Source organism: Sander lucioperca, chromosome 21, assembly GCF_008315115.2.
Source record: "Sander lucioperca isolate FBNREF2018 chromosome 21, SLUC_FBN_1.2, whole genome shotgun sequence".
Classification (NCBI taxonomy): Eukaryota; Metazoa; Chordata; class Actinopteri; order Perciformes; family Percidae; genus Sander; species Sander lucioperca.
In genome coordinates, this window is record NC_050193.1 from 17,155,017 (window position 1) to 17,175,777 (window position 20,761).

The 20,761-nt window shown below is 41.1% G+C and overlaps 1 protein-coding gene across 1 annotated transcript; it reads right to left on the minus strand.

Moving 5' to 3' along the window:
* Positions 1-1,490: 1,490 nt before the first annotated feature.
* On the minus strand, positions 1,491-20,681 carry aldh16a1 (aldehyde dehydrogenase 16 family, member A1). The gene is made up of 17 exons (XM_031318902.2): positions 20,364-20,681; positions 17,995-18,094; positions 16,254-16,380; positions 14,994-15,151; positions 14,805-14,882; positions 13,555-13,742; positions 12,865-13,023; positions 12,598-12,756; positions 11,335-11,491; positions 9,074-9,149; positions 8,787-8,892; positions 7,993-8,126; positions 7,621-7,791; positions 3,460-3,664; positions 3,160-3,345; positions 2,219-2,344; positions 1,491-2,054 (listed from the first exon to the last, which is right to left on the minus strand). The coding sequence occupies exons 1-17, from the start codon at positions 20,451-20,453 to the stop codon at positions 1,887-1,889; spliced, it is 2,388 nt and encodes a 795-aa protein (XP_031174762.1). The 5' UTR covers positions 20,454-20,681; the 3' UTR covers positions 1,491-1,886.
* Positions 20,682-20,761: the final 80 nt, after the last annotated feature.

The following is a 20,761-nucleotide window of genomic DNA, read 5'->3' on the forward strand; positions in this document are numbered from 1 at the left end:
TGAAACAAATGCTGACCTTAGAGGCAAGGTACTTGTTACAAACACAGCAGAGGTGTGATGACTAATAGAAAAAAAGCAGACTAGCAGAAGATAGAGGTAGAAAGTCATAAGGCCTTATGTTCATGATTGCAGAAATAGCCTCTCTCTTAAAGAGAGGCCCGTGCTATAGCTAGGCATGGGCCGGGTACCGGTTTCAAGGTAAACCGCGGATTGAAAAAGTCATGGTGTTTCATAACCACTCAAATTTTCCGTCATACTGTTCCTGCGGTACAAGCTGTTTTTTTATGAGTCGTCAAGGACAGAAAGTGCAGTTTAGAAATCCCTCCCCCTGCCAGTGTGCAGTGTGTTTAACAATAAAATACATTGTATTCAATGGGAACAAAAGTTGTCGTTTTTCACCCAGACATTTCAAAATAATACATTTTAAAGCTGTAATTGCAATACCGTAATACGATGAACCGTGATATTTTTGCTGAAGGTTATCATACCGTCAGAATCTCATACCGGCCCATGCCTAGCTATACCTCTACTTAACAGCAGCCATTTTGTCATGTTGTTGTGGTGTATTGTCTGACCTATACTTGAGGATAATTGGCAAAACAGGCAGTGATATCACACAGTGAGATAGCTCCAGCTCCAATGCATGGATGCGCTCCATGGCTGAGAGAGTTTGGGTAAAGGCTCGCATTATCTTATCTTTTTATTATTATCAACGAATCCTGTCAAAACACCAAAACCAACAATGAATTGATCCTAAGAGCTAGTATTATCGGTGTAGTCATTTTTGTGTAGTCAGTTGCCTGGAACGCAGCATAATAACCTGCTAAATTAATCACTGTTGTCTGACCCCTGGCCTTCACTTCCTTCTCTCCCTGATTGCACCTTTATTCATTCTAGCAAACATGGTCATTCATTATGTTAATAAAGCCAATGATTTTTTTTATTTTATTTTTTTACTTTTGTTTAACAGGATACTGATAAGATTTAAAGGTGCATTTAGATTATTTTAAGGGAAAATTTACATTTATATGCATTTTGTTTAACTATATTTTAAAACAAAACATAACAGGACAACGTTTCCTATTTTAACTTCTATCGATCTTCATTTCAAATGATCTTGGGGCTGATAAAAACTCCAAAAAAAAAATATAAAATACCAGAAAAAACGTATGACTGTACTGCATATTTTGATATTAACATTTCCTTGGTTTTAGGATGTGTGTTAACTTCTTTTTCTTTGATTTTGTTGATATGTCAGGTTGACATTTTGTTTCCTGAGCTGGCTGCATGGGGCCACATTTCTTTAGGTTATATTGGAGGGTTAACTTCTGATCCGAAAATACCTCGTCATATATATGTTTAAATAAATCACTCACTTACAGGCTCCCACAAAAAAAGAATAAGAAATTCTGGAAAGCAGTGGGGAAAAAGGAGCACTCCTATGGCAAAAATTCGCAAAACCCCTTAATTAGCTACAGCTGAAAACAATTAAGTGACAGTTAAACTAAAAAAAAAATCAACGGTCGCCATCTAGAAATGAGAATCCGGCTTTTGTCGGCCTCTGTCTGAAATCAAGGAATCATTGTTACAAAAAATTACAAAATAATTTTGAGTAGTAAATCTGCCATCGTTATCATTGTAAACTGCATATGTGCTGTAGCAGTACTTAAGGAGGGTGAGTCAATTACTGGGAGTATTTGTTGTCTGTTAATTTCACTGTCATCTTATGATTTTCATGGTCACCGGTATTCTTTTTTTTTTGTATCCTTCTTTTTAAATCTACATCCTATAGTTTGACTCCACAGACACACAGTGGATATCTGCAACTCTCCCCCCCTCCATCTTTCCTGTCACCTTCCTCTTTCATTCTCCTTCTCCGTGTCTTTTTATGCAGTAGGAATCCACACACTCTTCCACTGGACGGCATTTCTCCACATCTCTTCCAGGAGCGAGGGATGAGACTTAGTCCAGTCCTTGCCTCCATCTTCCTTTTGGCAGAACAGATGCAGGGTTTTCAGAGGGCTGGTGCAGGTGTACTGGAGGTACTGGCAGCCCTACGGCAGGAAGACAGAGAGCGGGAGTTAAAAAAAGATGAGAATATGTGTGGTGGGCTGGGTCAGTTAGGTGTCCTTGGTATTGTTCATTTTAAGAGCGAGGATATAATGGAATCTTGCCTTCCATGATATGAAATTTGAACACTGGTGGTGTTAGTCCTCACCTCAGCACTGCCCCAGTACCAGATGGCCTTGATGACGCTGTGATTAGCCAGAGCCGCTGTCAGCTCGTCTCTACTCCCTGTGATGACATTTACCAATCCTGCTGGCAGGTCTGAAGCCTGGAGCACCTGAGGAGGACGACGCAAATCAGCGTTTACAGATATTGTACATAGACAGGTTACACAGGTGTTCTTAGTGGCGGTTAAAGGGTAATTTCGTTTTTTTATTTTTTCCAACATGGACTCTTTTTTACCCATGCATTTGTCTAGTCTAATAGACTGATGTGACCAAAAATCTTTGAAATCGGTCCAGCATTTAGCGAGAATGCATGACCGGCCGTCGCGAACCGGGCTGCAATGTAACCTAATGGGGCAACTGTGCACCCTCGATTTTTGTCCACTAAAAGTGATTGTTTTTGCCACTGACGGGCTCAGATTGTTATTAAAAGTTGATTATTAAAAGTTGAGTGAAGGGTGTTCTGGGAGTCTGTTGTTTCGGAGTAGGCTACAGAAAGTATAGGCTCCTGTTATCTAAAAGATTTTCAGTGCCATGGCTCAATATTTAAATGATTTCGACAATGTGGATGAGGTGATTATATTTCGATTGGGCATCTGTATTCACTTGAGCCAGAGTATACGGATGAAGAGCTATCAGTTAGAGACATGTCTGTCTACGGAATTTTCTTCTCACTATTAGATCATCCAATTCAAATGACTTTTTTTTTAGTTTTAAAACCTCTCAAGTTATACTCACCTATAGTCCCTCAGTTTGTATAACTGATGCTTTGCTGTTGATGACATTTTGTTTTCAGTTCTATTTGTGTTGCTCTTGTGTTTGGCTCCTGCTTGTTCACTATTTTGTGCTAAACGCTTTTATAGTGAAGCATTTTCTAACTTTTGTTTTGTTTGAACTTGCTCCACACCATAACATCTTGACATCTTACCTGAATGAATGCCAAGGCAGGGAGTGGATACTTCTGACTGGGGACCATGACGACAGCGTTGCCATTGGCGATTGCTGCCCCTAGTAGTGTTACCATGGAGAGGAGGGGATTCTCGTCGGGGAGGACGAGTCCCACGACTCCCAGGGCTTCGGGGAGGGAGAGAGCAGAGCCAGACTGTGGCAAAGGCTGAAGGAGAGACACAACATGTTGCAACGTGCTGTGGTATTAGGTCATTTGGGTCATTATTGGAGAAGTTAAGTTTTTTTTATAAACTTTGTATAATATAAAGAAAAGCCCCACCGGAGTTCCTCCTTGGTTTTTGTCACAGTAAGCCGCCCAATCACTGAGCCTGGCGATGCTGAGCTCCACCTCCGTGTCAGCCTCGTCCATTGAGAGGCCGGTCTGAACACTGACTGATGCAGCTATGTCCCGCCTCTTTGCCTCCAGGCCCTTGGTCAGAGAGTAGAGTGACTGAGCGCGTGCAGACGGACTCTTTTTCATCCATCTAGAGGAGGGGGAAGGATGTTAAAAGAAATTAAATTATTAAGAAGAAGCCTAAGGCCGGGGGGGACAGTGCTTCGCGCGGGGTGGGGTATAAGCATGCCGAGCATGAATGGAACACTGTCTTGAATAGCAGGGATGTTACACTTGGCTACAGTGCATGTATGCTAACACACCGTATGCCTAATTTCACAAAAGTATTGTGCAACTTAAGTGTGTTGAATTTCTGGTTTGTATTTGTTGTTTTGGTAGCTGTGGGTGTTTCTTTCCACCCACATATGTTGATGGGTTATTACCGGAAACATAATGTGACGCCAGTGATGTAGAGCAGCATGGTTGCATCGTAAGCAGCATGGTTGCATCGTAACGTTAAGTAACGTTAGCTATTTCCTTCAAGGAAACTGGTTTGGGCTCAGCCACATTTAGTTCCTGGATACATGATACATGTTTGATCTTTTAGGAACTAAGCAGGTTTAAAATGACGGAGCTTTGCTTTTCAATATTTGGTTGAAGTTGCTTGTCTTCTAATTAAACCTGCTGTATAACACAACGTAGCATGAGCAGCTTTCACTCTGTATCCATGGTGCTGCAGCATGATTCAGCGAGACAACAACATTCCACTGACACATTAAATTACTCTTGTATTGTCACACAGAGCATTTATACAACAGAGACAGCAACAACACTGAGCTGCCTGCTGGCTTAGAAATCTAGCTCTCATATACTGGTTATGACATAAAAGTTATTATAAAAAGGTTATTAAATGCTGTTTATAATCTGTCAAAACATATGCCACAGTCCCAGTGAAGTAATGAATATTTTCATGCTGTAGGGTAATGTAAAACAGTAATGTCGAAAGTCATTATAAAATGGGTAACTCAAATCAAGCAATCTGATTGGTTCATAGCTGTGATCAAATAACCATATACAGTTACACAGCGGCCCTTGGTGTTAACTTTGACCTACTGTGATCTTCTGTGTCTTTCTTTGTCAGGTTAACCTTGAATAGCAGGGATGTTACACTTGGCTACAGTGCATGTATGCTAACACACCGTATGCCTACTTTCACAAAAGTATTGTGCAACTTAAGTGTGTTGAATTTCTGGTTTGTATTTGTTGTTTTGGTAGCTGTGGGTGTTTCCTTCCACCCACATGGGAACATAATGCAACGCCAGTGATGGAGAGCAACATGGTTGCATCATAACGTTAAGTAACGTTAACAATTTCCTACAAGGAAACTGGTTTGGGCTTCCTTGGGAATCCACACGTACCAGCCTTCTGTTTCTGTCAGGTTAACCTCGGCCCGGCCGACACACTGCCTTTCAGAGGCTGTAGCAGGCTTCGTTTGAAAGCTAGAGTGACGATATTGGTATCATATGAAACTAGAAATTCATTTTAATTCATTAATTTTGATTTCTCATTTATAACTTAAAAAACCCTTGACACACAGCACTCAGCTGCATCTCAAATTAATCTTCAGGTTCCCAGCTTTGAAGCATCTACTGTTGACCTGCTATCTCCCCCTAAACATCCCCTGTCACCCACCCCTACCCCTCCGGAAAAAGGGGGTGACATGCTAAGAGGTTAAGATCTAATAAATGATGGTTAAAAACTAAAAGTATGAATGCCATGTAGGAAGCCCATACTGAGCATGTACTGCACTTTTAATGGTTTGACAAGAAGAGCTGTGTGCTTACTTACTTACTTGGAGAACTGGAGTTCAGTGCAATCAAACTCTGTTGATACTAATGTACTTTGTTGACATACTGCGTGTGACTCAGCAAATTTGTCGTGTTGAACTTTGATTGGTGATAAACACAAACAGCTCAGTGGCTTGTGAAATAACTTGCTGTCTATCTGGATTTTATACATGCGTGTCCTTGTGAGAGACTGAAAGCTTGATAAATGTTTTTTATACGGGCAAATTTCACCAATAAAAGTTTTATTTTGGGCAAAGATTGACAGGTTCAAAGCTCTGTGTAGCCTGAAAAGTGGATTTAACATTTTAACTAGGAAAAGCAGTGTTTCACCCTGGGCCACATTTAATAATTGTCATATATATATATATATATATATATATATATATATATATATATATATATATATATATATATATATATATATATATATATATATATATATATATATATATACACACATACACATACACATACACACACACTCACCTTGAAGATTATTAGGAACACCTGTTCAATTTTTCGTTAATGCAATTATCTAATCAACCAATCACTTGGAAGCTGCTTCAATGCATTTAGGGGTGTTGTCCAGGTCTAGACAATCTCCTGAACTCCAAACTGAATGTCAGAATGAGAAAGAGAGGTGATCTAAGCCACTTTGAGCGTGGCATGGTTGTTGGTGCCAGACGGGCTGGTCTGAGTATTTCACAATCTGCTCAGTTACTGGGATTTTCACACACAACCATTTCTAGGGTTTACAAAGAATGGTCTGAAAAAGGAAAAAACTTCCAGTATGCGGCAGTCCTGTGGGCGAAAACGCCTTGTTGATGCTAGAGGTCAGAGGAGAATGGGCCGACTAATTCCAGCTGATAGAAGATCAACTTTGACTCAAATAACCATTCGTTACAACCGAGGTATGCAGTAAAGCATTTGTGAAGCCACAACACACACAACCTTGAGGCGGATGGGCTACACCAGCAGAAGACCCCACCGGGTACCACTCATCGCCACTAAAAATAGGAAAATGAGGCTACAATTTGCACAAGCTCACCAAAATTGGACCTTTCAAGACTGGAAAAATGTTGCCTGGTCTGATGAGTCTCGATTTCTGTTGAGACATTCAGATGGTAGAGTCAGAATTTGGCGTAAACAGAATGAGAACATGGATCCGTCATGCCTTGTTACCACTGTGCATGCTGGTGGTGGTGGTGTAATGGTGTGGGGGATGTTTTCTTGGCTCACTTTAGGTCCGTTAGTACCAATTGGGCATTGTTTAAATGCCACAGCCTACCTGAGCATTGTCCTGACCATGTCTATCCCTTTATGACCACCATGTACCCATCCTCTGATGGCTACTTCCAGCAGGATAATGCACCATGTCACAAAGCTCAAATCATTTCAAATTGGTTTCTTGAACATGACAATGAGTTCACCATACTAAAATGGCCCCCACAATCACCAGATATCAACCCAATAGAACATCTTTGGGATGTGGTGGAACGGGAGCTTCGTGCCCTGGATGTGCATCCCACAAGTCTCCATCAACTGCAAGATGCTATTCTATCAATATGGGCCAACATTTCTAAAGAATGCTTCCAGCACCTTGTTGAATCAATGCCACGAAGAATTAAGGCAATTCTGAAGGCGAAAGGGGGTCCTAATAATCTTCAAGGTGAGTGTGTGTGTGTGTGTGTGTGTGTGTGTATATATATATATATATATATATATATATATATATATATATATATATATAAATAAAATAATACGTGTGGTAAGCAAATGTTGTTGGCTTGTTGCTTTTGTATTATTTATCATTACTGAGTTTCTTATGATCCTTTGTTGCAACTGTTTTATTACAATGACATTATTTGTATATTACCTTGGCATATCCAAATAGACAAAAATAAATAAACGGTGTTCAAAAATAGAAATAAATGTGTGTGTGTACTGTATGTATACCAGCTCTTTTCCACATTGGATGTGTATTGTGTCCACTCTGGGCTTGGGTTTGTGACTTTGGAAACACAACAAGTACCCTACTAGTATGATACTAGTTTAAAAAGGTTGAAGGAATCGGAGGCACTCGAGAGGGGAATGTTTAGCCAAGAAGATATTAAAGGCTTTTTAAATAGTACCCTCTCAAGTGCCTCAGGTTCCTTCAACCTTTTACCTATTTGTGTTTTCTGGCTGGAATTAGAGTGAGTGAGTGTGTGTGTGTGTGTGTGTGTGTAATTTGCACATATTTGCATGGCAATGCTCTCACCCAGGCTGGACTTTGACAGCAGCCTCCACGGCATTACGGACGTCTTTCCGGCCTCCATCTGGACAATAGGCTAACACACTGCCGCCCCCTGGTGACTGCACAGCCACACTGCAGCCAGACACTGATTTACATGGCTTACCACCAACAAACTGCAGGTAGGGCTTCGGAGCGCTGAGAGGAGAGGGAGGGAGGGAGGAGGGGAGTGATACATGTGTCTCCTTAACCCCGCATGTATTACTGTACATCATTCTGCTATTTAAATACTTATAATATATTAATAATGTGCCTATTATGCAGGCTATGATGCCTTGTGACACCTTATAAACCTGACTAAAAGTAAAAAAAAAAAAGAAAAGAGCATTACAAACCCACCTGGCAGGGTCTGAGTCATCAGGAATGATAGCGGGGGATGCTGCTGTTCCAAACTTTGAGTAGTCCATAGAGACGGGGGAGGAGCGAGGTAGAGGAGAGGAAGAAGGGGACGGGCGTAGAAACTGGTACAGACCCTGGCAGAGAGCAGAGAGAAAGTCAACATACAGTACAAGACTGCATAGGGGTTACTAGGGCTGCACAATATATCGGTATTTATCGTTATTGCGATATCAACTGGCGCAACACACACACATCGGAAAAGGCTGCGACATATCGCGAAAGACACTCAGAGATATTTGTTTGAGTAAGTTGAAAGAGAGTATCAGTAGAAAACTACACTTTCAAATGTAACTAAATGTAAATGTAATTTTTTAGTGGTGCTTTTTATATTCAATTCAATTTGTTCAATACAATAATGTTGACAATTTCTATGTTTTTTTTTAAAATTCAACAAGAAATTTGCAGAATACTAAAAGCAGCAGAACTGAGTACACTTTAATATCTGTTTATTTATCGCAAGTAATATCATCATCGCAATATTCAACAACAGTCTTGAATATGGCATATTTTCCTCATCTCGTGCAGCTCTAGTGGTTACTAAGACCTGTTATGTTTGATCCCTGGTTTGTATGGAGCCCCAAAAACTGACCAAATGTAGTAAAGGGACAAGTCAAAAGTATAATTGAACACATCAATAATTTGTTAAACAATTAAAATGGAGAGTAAAATAAACAAAGCTTTATACAGTTTGCTTTAAGCTTGAATTAAGTGTGCGATAAACTACAGAGACCCACCTCGTGTCCTCCGTCAGTGCAGGTGCCGCTGTCTTTGTGGCCAGAGACAGGCAGACACGGGTCAGACACCGAGTGGGAGTTCACCCACACTGAGCCGACTGACAGACTGAGGAGAGAGGAGGAAGAACAAAGGATCAGTAGGGAGTAACAGATCCTTTTCACAGCGTACGGTTTGACAGGCAAAAGGCGAAGAAACATTCAAGATAAGTAAGTGGAAGATGAAAAACAAATGTAGGAAGGGAAAGAAGAGGATGATGAAAAGAAAAACACGTGTGAAATGTGTGTACCTCTTTGCCGTGTCCAAAGCCAGTGTGAGGTCTTCAGTCCAGATGGAGGCGGCCTGGCCATGAGGACTGTGGTTTCCTGCAGAACAGAGACTGTTACAGTGGTACAAGTGGAAATTCAATATAAAAATACAAAGTGTATTGCTGCTCTGAAATCTGTTTTATTGAACACAGAAACCGCTGTTAACCAGGATGAAAAAAAACAATGTAAAAGCAGTGTAGAGTCAACTACAAGCCTATATATCCAATTTGTTTTATCTCAATCACTGTGATAATGAATTAATGACGGTAAAATGTAGAGCTGCAAACACTAATCAATTGGTTGTGAACTATTTAATTAATCGCCAACTATTTTGATAATCAATTAATCGGTTTGAGAGCTTTTTGTAAAAAGTAAAATATCTCTGATTGCAGCTTGTTAAATGAGAATATTTTCTAGTTTCTTCTCTCCTCTGGGACAGTAAACTGAATATCTTTGAGTTGTGGACAAAACGAGACATTTGAGGACGTCATCTTGGGCTTTGGGAAACAGTGATTGACATTTTTCAACATTTTCTGACATTTTATAGACCAACCAACTAATCGATAAATTGAGACAATAATCAACAGATGAATCGACTACCAAAATAACTGTTAGTTGCAGCCTAGTCTATATCCACGACGTTCCACTTCCAGGATCTCTCTGTTGCCGACAGAAATTCTGCCAGATTTCACTCATTAAGGCCGGATATGCGTTACATTGGGCTTTCTTTGTGTTGGCATTTAAAACTTTAATGTAATTTCTCATTTAATTTCTGAGGACTATGGTTAACTGCTCCTCAGATCTCTGCAGGGTAAATCCAGACAGCTAGCTAGACTATCTATCCAATCTGAGTTTTCTGTTGCACGACTAAAACAACCTTTGAACGTACACATGTTCCACCAAAACAAGTTCCTTCCTGAGGCTATTTTGCAGAGTCACTGTTGCTCCGTATAGCGCTGCCCAAGACGATTGTGATTGGTTTAAAGAAATGCCAATAAACCAGAGCACGTTTCTCTCCCATCCCGGAATGCTGTGTGGCCAGACCTTCCTCCGCAGCGCTACGGAGGAAGGTCTGGCAATGTCAGACTAGTTGCAGCCCTAATAAAATGCTACACATAATATAGAGCCATCTCGAGTGCCAATGTTAAGTCTGTTCTATTTCTGTAAAAAACAAACCAGAAATGATTTGTGTCCATGTTGAAGTTGACTTCATTATTATTATTATTATTTTTTTTTTTTGGCCTGATTGTGTAATTTTAGTTTGGTTTTAGTTTTTCTTGAAGATTTCAGTTTTATTCAGTTTCAGATACCAAAATTATTTTTTCACTGCTTATTTATGTTTTGGTCTGTGTTTACTAACCCTGATCTGAATTGGTTGTGGCTATCTCTGTTGGGATTGATGTGCTAGTTGTCGATGATTGACTCCACCTGTGTGGTAGTATTGGTTATATAATTAAACCCACCTGTGTAGGTAGTATTGGTCATATAATTAAACCCACCTGTGTGGTAGTACTGGTTGTATAATTAAACCCACCTGTGTAGGTAGTATTGGTCATATAATTAAACCCACCTGTGTGGTAGTATTGGTTGTATAATTAAACCCACCTGTGTGGTAGTATTGGTTGTATAATTAAACCCACCTGTGTGGTAGTATTGGTTGTATAATTAAACCCACCTGTGTGGTAGTATTGGTTGTATAATTAAACCCACCTGTGTGGTAGTATTGGTCATATAATTAAACCCACCTGTGTGGTAGTATTGGTTGTATATTAAACCCACCTGTGTGGTAATATTGGTTGTATAATTAAACCCACCTGTGTGGTAGTATTGGTTGTATATTAAACCCACCTGTGTGGTAATATTGGTTGTATATTAAACCCACCTGTGTGGTAGTATTGGTTGTATAATTAAACCCACCTGTGTGGGTAGTATTGGTTGTATAATTAAACCCACCTGTGTGGGTAGTATTGGTTGTATAATTAAACCCACCTGTGTAGGTAGTATTGGTTGTAATTGCCTGTGCACACGCTGAGGAAGGCCGCTGCCCAAAACGTCCGTTGTGTGGCAATAAACTATCAATTTGGAGTGCTGTCCTAGTAGCTTTATTTACACATGATATCTTTAGCATGTCTCTCACAAAGTGTTGTAGGAGAACTGATCATATTCAACGAAGGTAACTTAACTGTCCAAAGCCAGAAAACTATCTTTACTCATCCATCTCCATCCACAGAGGCTTCCTTACCCAGGGTCACTGCCTCTGTGTTGCTTCTGAATGTCATGAGTGGCAGCAGTGGTCCAGGGGAGGGGCTGACCACAAATGGAGAGGAGGGGGCCGCCCCGCAGAGCACTGTGGGAGGGTACTGAGCACCTGAAGGGGGGGCAGCGCAGGACTGAACCAACTGGGGACCAGAGAGAGAAAAATAAGTAAATAATATAAGTTATAGTCATACTGTGAACTTACTCTACTCTCAGACTAAATCCACACTAATTTTAACGCACATCTTTTGCGACGTTTATGCCTTTGCATCCAATTTAAATTTAAAAAAGCTTATTATGTAGGTGCGTGCCTGTGTTAACGTGCGCATGTTGCCCCGTGTGCGCTGATGCACTCATCTGTTGACATTTCCGAATGCCTTCCTACAGTTGCTTAATAAAAGCGGGCTTTCCACACAAACAAACGTATGTCATATTAGTATGAGAAAAAAAATGAGATTTTAACTGTGTCGGGCTCAGGTCAGGCTTGGACATAAATATCTTAATGCCTGTCGGGCTCGGGCTGGGTTCGGTTACTGCGCTGTCGGACGCGGGCCGGGCAAAAAATGCGGCCCGATCCGCACTCAAATCCACACTACTCTGGCATTTCCGAGACCCTAAAACTGAGATGTTTGGAAATGCTGTTGACCCCCCTGTTTTACTCGGGGGTTTTTCCGTTTTAAGTGGACGGGCAGAAACTAGAGGTGGAGAAAAGAAAATTTGAAAATCGTACGTATCGTATTTTTTTTGCAATGATTTTTAGAATCGATTCTTGTCCCTAGAATCAGTATTTATTTTACAGTTGATTCAGCCAGACCGATGTGCATTCCTTTTAGAAAACAATTAGTTTTTAGAAATGTCTCATGATTATTCAACTTTTCTTTTTGTTAAAGAAGGGAAAGAAAATCGCAATACTCAATACTGTCGAATCGCAATATTTCTAGAATCACAATAAATGAAAATCGCAATACAAATCGATTTGGAACCCATGTATCGTGAAAGAATCGAATCCGGACAAAAACACATCATACCAGCCATAGCAGAAACGGTCAGACTTATATCAGCCTTACCGGTATGTGCATGCCCAGTGCACGTGAATGGTCTGTGATGTGCGCTTTCAGGCGTGATATTATGGACGGAGATTAGTTCTGAATACTGGGCTAAAATGCTAGTGAGAACGGAGACCGTTTTCGTTTTAAAACAGCAACGTCACAGCGGATAGGCACAGCTTTTCTTTGTGTTTCTGACTAACCGTGGCGCCCTGTTGCTGAGCGACCTGTACTGCAGTGTCCACCAGGACCCTGTCCCCCTCACTGTGCAGGGCCACACACTTCATCCCTGCCATACGGAGCCTGAGACGGGCCACAACACTGTCCAGCACGCTCTCCTGCACGCACAACACCCAGTGGACCTGATGGGACAGAGGAAGAGAAGATTGTTAAAAACAGACACGGTGGTCTTATGGGATGGCATGAGACACTCCATACTTCTATCGGGGATACTTAATAGTGTAAATCACCTCTCTTTTCTTCTTGAAGGCAGCCTCTATCACTGCATCCACTGCGCTGTCGATGTCGGCTGACTCAAAGATGATGAAGGGACACCTAGCGCCGATGTTGGGGGAGACAGTAACGGGAACGCCCATCCCTGCTGTGGCCTTACACAGCGTCACCCCATCCTGAAAGAGAGAGTTGTTGTTCTAATAGTGTCGCATTGGCAGACCTATCTCCACAGCATTCCGGGATGGGAGAAAAACGTGCTCTGGTTTATTGGCATTTCTTTACAATCACAATCGTCTTGGGCGGCACTAAGCGCCGGGCGCAGGTGCCTCTGCCTCTGCAAAATAGTCTCGGGAAGGAACTTGTGGTGGAACATGTGCACGTAGGGAGGCGAGCTCGGGAATTAAAATGGCTGTCTAATAGTGTGATGAGAATTTTACTCAAAAAAAAGATAAATATAATTTGATTGTCGGTTCTAGCTCGCAGGAGGTTTCCCGAATCGATCGGAGTTTAGAACGCCAACACAAAGAAAGTGGAAGGTGAGGGACATCCGGCCGAAAACGTGGGACATCCGGCGGTTCTGAAACTATCCCCTTTTTTGATTTCGGACATTTTGGTAAGGCTAAAAACAGATTGGGAAGCTTTAGAACAAATGTATAGGTAGGTTTTTCTGGTTAAGAAAGCAACACCAATTTGTTTGGCACACGTACCTGCTTGTTGCCGCTGTAGGTGACGTAGCTGATGCTGGTGTTCTGGGCCACTCTGGCACCCAGCGACATGTCACTTCCTGTTAAGACGTTAAGAGCCCCGGCGGGAAGGCCTGCTCCCACGAAAAGCTGGGCCAAGAGGAGCGCTGGAGGGGCGCTGCTCCGACCAGGGACCACGACGACGGAGTTACCTATTAGAAGGCAGCATTCAATTATGACTCAACAGTTTTGATTGGAGCTGAAATGATTAGAAGAGTAATCACCTGACAGAAATTTAATCGGCAACTATTTTGATAACCAATGAATTAGCCTATTTCTAAACAAAGATTCTGAACATGTAATGGTTTCGGCCTCTCAAATGTAAGATTTTTAGGGCTGCAACTAACGATTATTTTCGATTAATCTGTTGATTATGTTCTTGATTAATCAATTAGTTGTTTGGTCTATAAAATGGTGAAAAATGTCGATCAGTGTTTCCCAAACGCCCAAGATCACAGGTCACAGAGGAGTGACGAAACTGGAAAATATTTCACATTTAAGAAGCTGGAAATTCAGATTCAGAAATTATTTTTCCATAAAAAATGACTCAAAACCGATTATCAAAATAGTTGCCAATTACTTTAATAGTTCACAATCAATTAATCTTTGCAGCTCTAAAGAATTTGCTGATGTCCCTTGTCTTTCATTTGCGCAAGTATATCTTCACATTGGACAAAACTAGATATTTGCGGACATCACCTCGGGCTCTAAGAGGTGTGATGGGCACTTTCTTTTAAGATCATTTTTTGGGGCTTTTTGGCCTTTATTTGATTGGACAGAGAAAGACAAGAAAGGGGGGGGGAGAGAGAGAGAGGGGGGGATGACATGCAGCACAGGGCTGCGGTTTGGACTCGAACCTGTGCCTCTGCTGTAAGGACTGAGCCTTTGTTGGGGGGGGCGGGGGGCGCACGCTCAACCAGATGAGCTACCAGGTCGCCCTGTGATGGGCACTTTCACCCGTTTTCTGGTGTTAATTACTATTGATCAATTGAGAAAACAATCTGCAGCTTAATCGATAATGAAAGTAAGCATTAGTTGTAGCCCCAGATTTTATCCTAAGTTACAAAGGAACTTTTTCAATGTGTATCTCATTAACACAGTGTATGTGTATGTGTATGTGTATATGTGTGTGTTTGTGTGTGTGTGTGTGTGTGTGTGTGTGTGTGTGTGTGTGTGTGTGTGTGTGTGTGTGTGTGTGTGTGTGTGTGTGTTACCCATGGCGAGTGCTGGTAGGACTTTGAGCATAAGGGAGTAGAGAGAGCAGTCTTCAGAGACGGCTACAGCCACCACACCTGGGAAACAGGAAAAACTAAAGATTTAAAAGAGAGCTCTGTTGAAAATGAACACCATCACCAAATGTTTCTCTGTGACTAAAACCCCTCACCCAGCGGTGTTAAGCTCACCCAGCGGTGTCCAGTTGGGGATGAGAGTGTCTCTGAGCTGAGCCCAGCTGCTGTAGTACTGCAGCAGTCTGACGAGGGCGGAGGGCGAGCAAGACGCCTCACACAGCTCGCACAGCTCTGACACACACTGGCCGTGCTGCCCGAGCACGCCCACCAGCCTGTTGGTGGAGGACAGGGGGCGTTAATCTCCACATCTGGACAGCGGTTCCAAACGTTGCCGCTGCGGTTCCTGACATGTGTCAAGGTGAGTTTGTCATACCTGAGCGCAGAGCTGCAACAATTTTACTGTACAACCAGGGTGCGATTTTCCGGAGGGGATGAGTGGGATTTCCCCCTTTTCTGGTCTACATATCCCTGCCTCTGCTCAATTATTTTTTATCCCCGGTGGGGATTAAATGTATCCCCCGCTCAAAGTGATCAATGCTACTTCATTCAACTTCAATAGACCATATATTATATACCTAAAATAGAAGTATTTTAAACTAAGTAAAGCGCTGTAACGTGAACCGTCTATGGTCCCAAATAACCATAAAATCTGAGCGGCAGCTGCCGGTTGTATTTAGCCGCTACAGAGCTCCGGAACGCCGGCTACCAGCGGCAGTTGGTTAGTCGCCTATAGGTGACTGTGAGCCGGCTACAGGCACCGCCAGATGACGGTCCTTTTAGGGGCCATGGTCAATGTCAATTTAGGAAAAAGATCGTGGTTAAAACACTGAGCGTAGAGCTGCAACGTTGTGCTATTTCATTTTGACATTATTTTCCATTGGATATTGAAGTTCATAAATAAGTGTTTTGGCATGCCTGGCTGAGTGGCACTATATCCATGGTATTGAAAGGGGGATTTCATTCTTGCACGTTTTGTTTTGCATGATCAAAAATTGCATAATTGGAATTGAAATTGGACCCTGTGTACAATTAACTAACTCAGAAATAATTGCATTTAACAATATAATTGTCTCTTTTAGTCAAATTTAGAAAATTGTATTTATGTATTACTATTTTAAACAAATTAAAGTTTTGAATTAATCCCAGGATATCACTGTTATGTGACCCAGATAATGTAATAACACAGCCTATGAAGTAAACCACGCCTCTATATTATCATAAAACACTGTTTTTCTTAAATGAACAGCCATACTCCTTAGGACCTTAGCTAATGTTAGCAATTAAAAAAATTGCGGTTAAAAAAAGAAAAGAAATGGCGATTACGTGAAAAATAATTGCGATTAGACTTTGTGTAATAATTGTTACAGGCCTTACCTGAGCAGCACTTTGGCCCTCTGGTAGCAGCTCAGGCCGCTCCAGGCCTTGTGGCCGCTAACAGCAGAGGAGGCAGCCTGGGAAACATCTGCCTCCACAGCGCACACTGTGCTGCACACATGACCACCTGGACACCACAGGAGACAAAAACACGCATGTGGTTTTATCAGTGGGATGTGTAAATCACACGTTTTATCACAATACAATATTATATCGATTCTTTGGACAACAATACAATATTTGCTGATATCACAAAGTCTGCCACGATACAATGTCGATTCGATGCGACCGATATGAAATGATGCATAAGACCATTTAACACAATCAGTTATATTTATATACAGTGCTGCTCATAAGTATTTATACCCATGGTCAAGTTGACTGAAAAGAGGAATAAAAAAATCATCTTTTGGAAATTGATCTTAATGCCTTAATTAAAAAAAATGAGGAAAAATCCGACCTTTTATTGACACCAATTTTTTATTGTTGGTTTGATTTGCATTGATATGGATCTTATCTCAGTTAGCTATTAGGCTAACTGAAATAAAACCATGCCAATCTCTAGGTATGGTGAAGGGTATGTGATGATGTGGGGCTATTTTAATTCCAAAGGCCAAGGGAACTTTATCAGGATGCATAGTATCCTGGATCCATGAAATAACTGGCCTTTAAAAATAAACATCTGCCTGCCTCTATGGGAATTTAACATAGGGGTATGTATAATTATGGCCCCTGTATTTTAAGGAAGAACATTTATTTATTTACAATACATTATTCATTCGCAAAAAAAATTGGTGTCCTTAAAAGGTTGGATTTTTCCTCATTTTTTTAATTAAGGCATTAAGATCAATTTCCATAAGATGATTTTTTTATTCCTATTTTTAGTCAACTTTAGCATGGGTATGAATACTTATGAGCAGCACTGTATATTTACAAATAGCAACTAAAATATGATTTGACAATTTCATTACTGAGCTCTTCCAGACATTTATATTAAAAACAAACTACTCTTTTTAATAAAAAGAATAAATATTAAGTAGGGCTGGGAGATATGGAGAAAATCAGATATCACAAATACATCAATATTGATGTTGCGATGATATTGTAGGGTTAACAATTGGTGCTTTCACAAAAGAAATGTACAATGAGATTTTAGATAAATAATCATCAAGAATGTGGTAAACAGTTTCAAGTGAAATTACAGAGAAAAAAATAAATATTTTTTTTTTCCAGCTATTTACATACTATGTTTACATGCATGCACAAAAATAGTGTGATGTTACAACAAATCTGCAATTCTTCAAATGATATTCCCTCAAAATGTTTCACAACAGATTTTCTGACAAAATTGAGTTAGTATATGCTTGTTATTATCTTTTTAGGTAACGTAATTGTATATCACGATATATGATTTCATCACGATATGATTCCAATGAAAGACGATAAATTATTATATTGAATTATTGCCCAGCTCTAATGTAAAGTGGGAATTTCACAACAAAGGCACGTCTTAAAGATGACGATATGTATCGATACTTTCACTTTGCATCGATAATATTGGATCGTTGAGGACTGAATCGATATATCAATCCAGATTGATGTATCGTTACGCCCCTATTTATCATATTTTATTCGAAGAATTGGAAAAAAAGAAAGAAAATTTAAAAAAAAAAGATGAACGTGAAAAAGAGCTAAGTGTAAGCTGTGTTGGTATCCAATGGTCATTTCGGGCTGCTCCCACCTTTAGAATCAGCCAGGGAGCGACTCTGTCTGTCTGCCGGACGGACAAACTTGCCATCGATGAACAGACCCAGAGAGCGGGAATGGTTATCCAACCAGGCCTGGTGGAGAAGAAAGCCACAGTCAATATTCAAGCTGCATATGTAACCAATACCATCTCTGAGGATGCAACCTGGCTGAGAGGTGTTTGCCATCATTAAGAAAATATGTCTTAGGTGATCTGAAGTAGACGGCCCTAAAAAACAGCTTTAAGTAAGGTGGCTTGATTGTGGGAAAATATCATAATTACGATTATTTTGGTCAATATAGAAATCACGGTCCTACCAGCACTCGCCATGGGTAACACACACACACACACACACACACACACACACACACCTTTACAACGAGCTGAGCGGCGTTGCAAAGGCTGACCAGTGTTGCCAACTTAGCGACTTTGTCGCTATTAGTGACTTTTCAGACTCCCTTAGCGACTTTTTTCAAAAAAGCGACTAGCGACAAATCTAGCGACTTTCTGTAGAAAAGACGCCAGTATTATCCGGCGAGCACGCAAAGGTATTTCTCTCTTGTGGCCGCCAAAACAGTCACTTCTTTCTTCTGTTCTGTGACTGAGGAGCTTTCTCCTATATACAGCAGCACTGATCAGAAGGGGATACAGTGAGTCAGCGAGCTTGTTACGCCTGCAATCTCTTGTGGAGCATTATAACTTTCGAAAAACCACAGGTTCCAGTTAATCTTATAATGGATATGTGTGTCGAGTTATTTAAATAAACGATCGGGGAAATAAACGCCTCTTGTCCGCAAGTCTCCTGAGAGAGCTCCAGCCAGCTCACAGCGGGGTCTGTGAAGGTGGAAAGGCCGGGCGGCAAGGCCGGGCGGCAAGCCAGCGACCCTGGCAGGCACCTGCCGGCAGGCCCCCGCCGGCTGTCACATCAGACTGTGGAGCATCTGAACTCCGACACAGTCAAACCAAATTTGCAATTAGCCCTCAATTTTCGTAAAACGGCCCATATTTGAGCTCTACACAGTTAATTTCTCGCATAAAAAAGTCTCAGAAGTGAATTTAGTAATGAAATAGCAGACAAACAATATATAAGGTGTCTAAGATCTGCGCAACCAACATTCAGAACACCAGCTGGTCTCAGACCAGTGGTTTGTATGTACATTTTGGGGCGTGACAAAAGGTACAGACTAAAGCCAAATAAGGTACAGCCACCGAGTTGACGTCAACTATTAGCTTCGTTGAGATTCGCTCGTTTTCAGCAGCAGTTTCAAATTGTGAGATTTGCATAGGAAAGAGGTGTCAATGGGACTTTTAGGTTCTATGTATGCCTATTTTACCCACCGAACTGTCGTAATTCAACTATGACAAGGTAAACTCGGTTTTGCATTCTAGCACCCCTTTAATACTTTTCCCGTTTGAATTTTTTAATTAATGTTAAACAGTTATTTTGTACTTATTTGTTAAATTCATATTAATGTTTAATATGTATATGTATGCACCAACCACCAAAGTAAATTCCTTGTACGTGTTACTTACTTGGCAATAAAAAAAATCCTTTTTCTGATTCTGATTCTATATGCTCACATTTTATTGGTCAGGAAGACCCCACCTCTGCTGGACAGTGACTGATAAAAGGCGGAATGTGTCAACTATTTACAGACAGAAGACCAAAGTACAGAGCTTAACTTCTCTATGAACCCCCCAACTCATCTTCGGCTAGCAAAATCACATATATGATGATGATATCACATTATAATCAGGGTTCAAAATTAGAACCACACACCAGCCAAATGCTGGTAAAATATGCAAGTGGCTGGTAGATTTGCTTCACTCGTCACCAGCCACAAAAAAACAACAATAGTAATTCATAGAGTGGCTGGCAAACATTCACTAGCCATTTGGCTGGTGGACGAAAAGGTTGATTTTGAACCCTGACTATAATATTCCACAGCTACATTTTGTTCATTCAGCCTCTAAGTTGTTACAGAAAAAAAAGTGCAGGGATGAGGTCGAACAATCTCGGAGCATTATCATAGGTCTACCAGGGCAATATCAATATGACAACACATTTAGTGACTGTACTGGGATGGTATTGGGAACATGTTTCTTCAGCCTTTACATTCCACAACTACTGTACACACTAGTACATGTAACATACATGTAACGTGACAAGTACACAAGTCACATGTTTGTCTTGTGAGTTACAGCCAGCTAACAGTTAACGTTAATTAACTTCACATGGGACAAATGGCATAACAGGACGTAAAACATGCTGCTAATATTTGCCAGTACGCAGCAGCATACTATAGTTTTATGCCAGCCATAGCCGTTCAATGTTCTGTTAAGAATTAGGTTGATAACTTTACCTGTGCAGTGGCAGTGCTGGGAGTTGCTGCTGGTCCGTACTCCATGCTTTGAAAAATATTCTGCACTGTATTGATGGTGCTACCAGCCATAATAGTTAACGGTACGAGTCAGTGAGGAAGCGAATCTCCCCTGGGCTTGGTATTCGTCTCTGGATGGCGTCCAGGGTAAAAATGTTTGATTTGAAGATTGTAATAAGGTACCCGCAAGAAATTGAAGAGAAAGGGCTAGCAGGAAGACGACTGAGGTCCCACTTCACGTCAAATGCAACGTGCTGCTAGCTTCTCTTGCAAATGAACTTGCAGAGCTACCTTGACCTACGGAGCGAGAGGTTTCCCTCCTGCTCATTTCCGGTGCTGTGTCCGGTTTCTCAGTGTTCATTCATTAGACTGGATTTAAG

Bases quoted from the DNA above. Each gene is read 5' to 3' on its own strand.
- aldh16a1 (XM_031318902.2), bottom strand. From the start codon at position 20,453: ATGGCTGGTAGCACCATCAATACAGTGCAGAATATTTTTCAAAGCATG. The intron at 14,883-14,993 runs GTGAGCTTAACA...CCTGTTTCCCAG, and splicing joins CCCCAACTGGACACCGCTGG to GTGTGGTGGCTGTAGCCGTC. The intron at 8,127-8,786 runs GTGGGTCTCTGT...GCTCTCTGCCAG, and splicing joins GCACTGACGGAGGACACGAG to GGTCTGTACCAGTTTCTACG.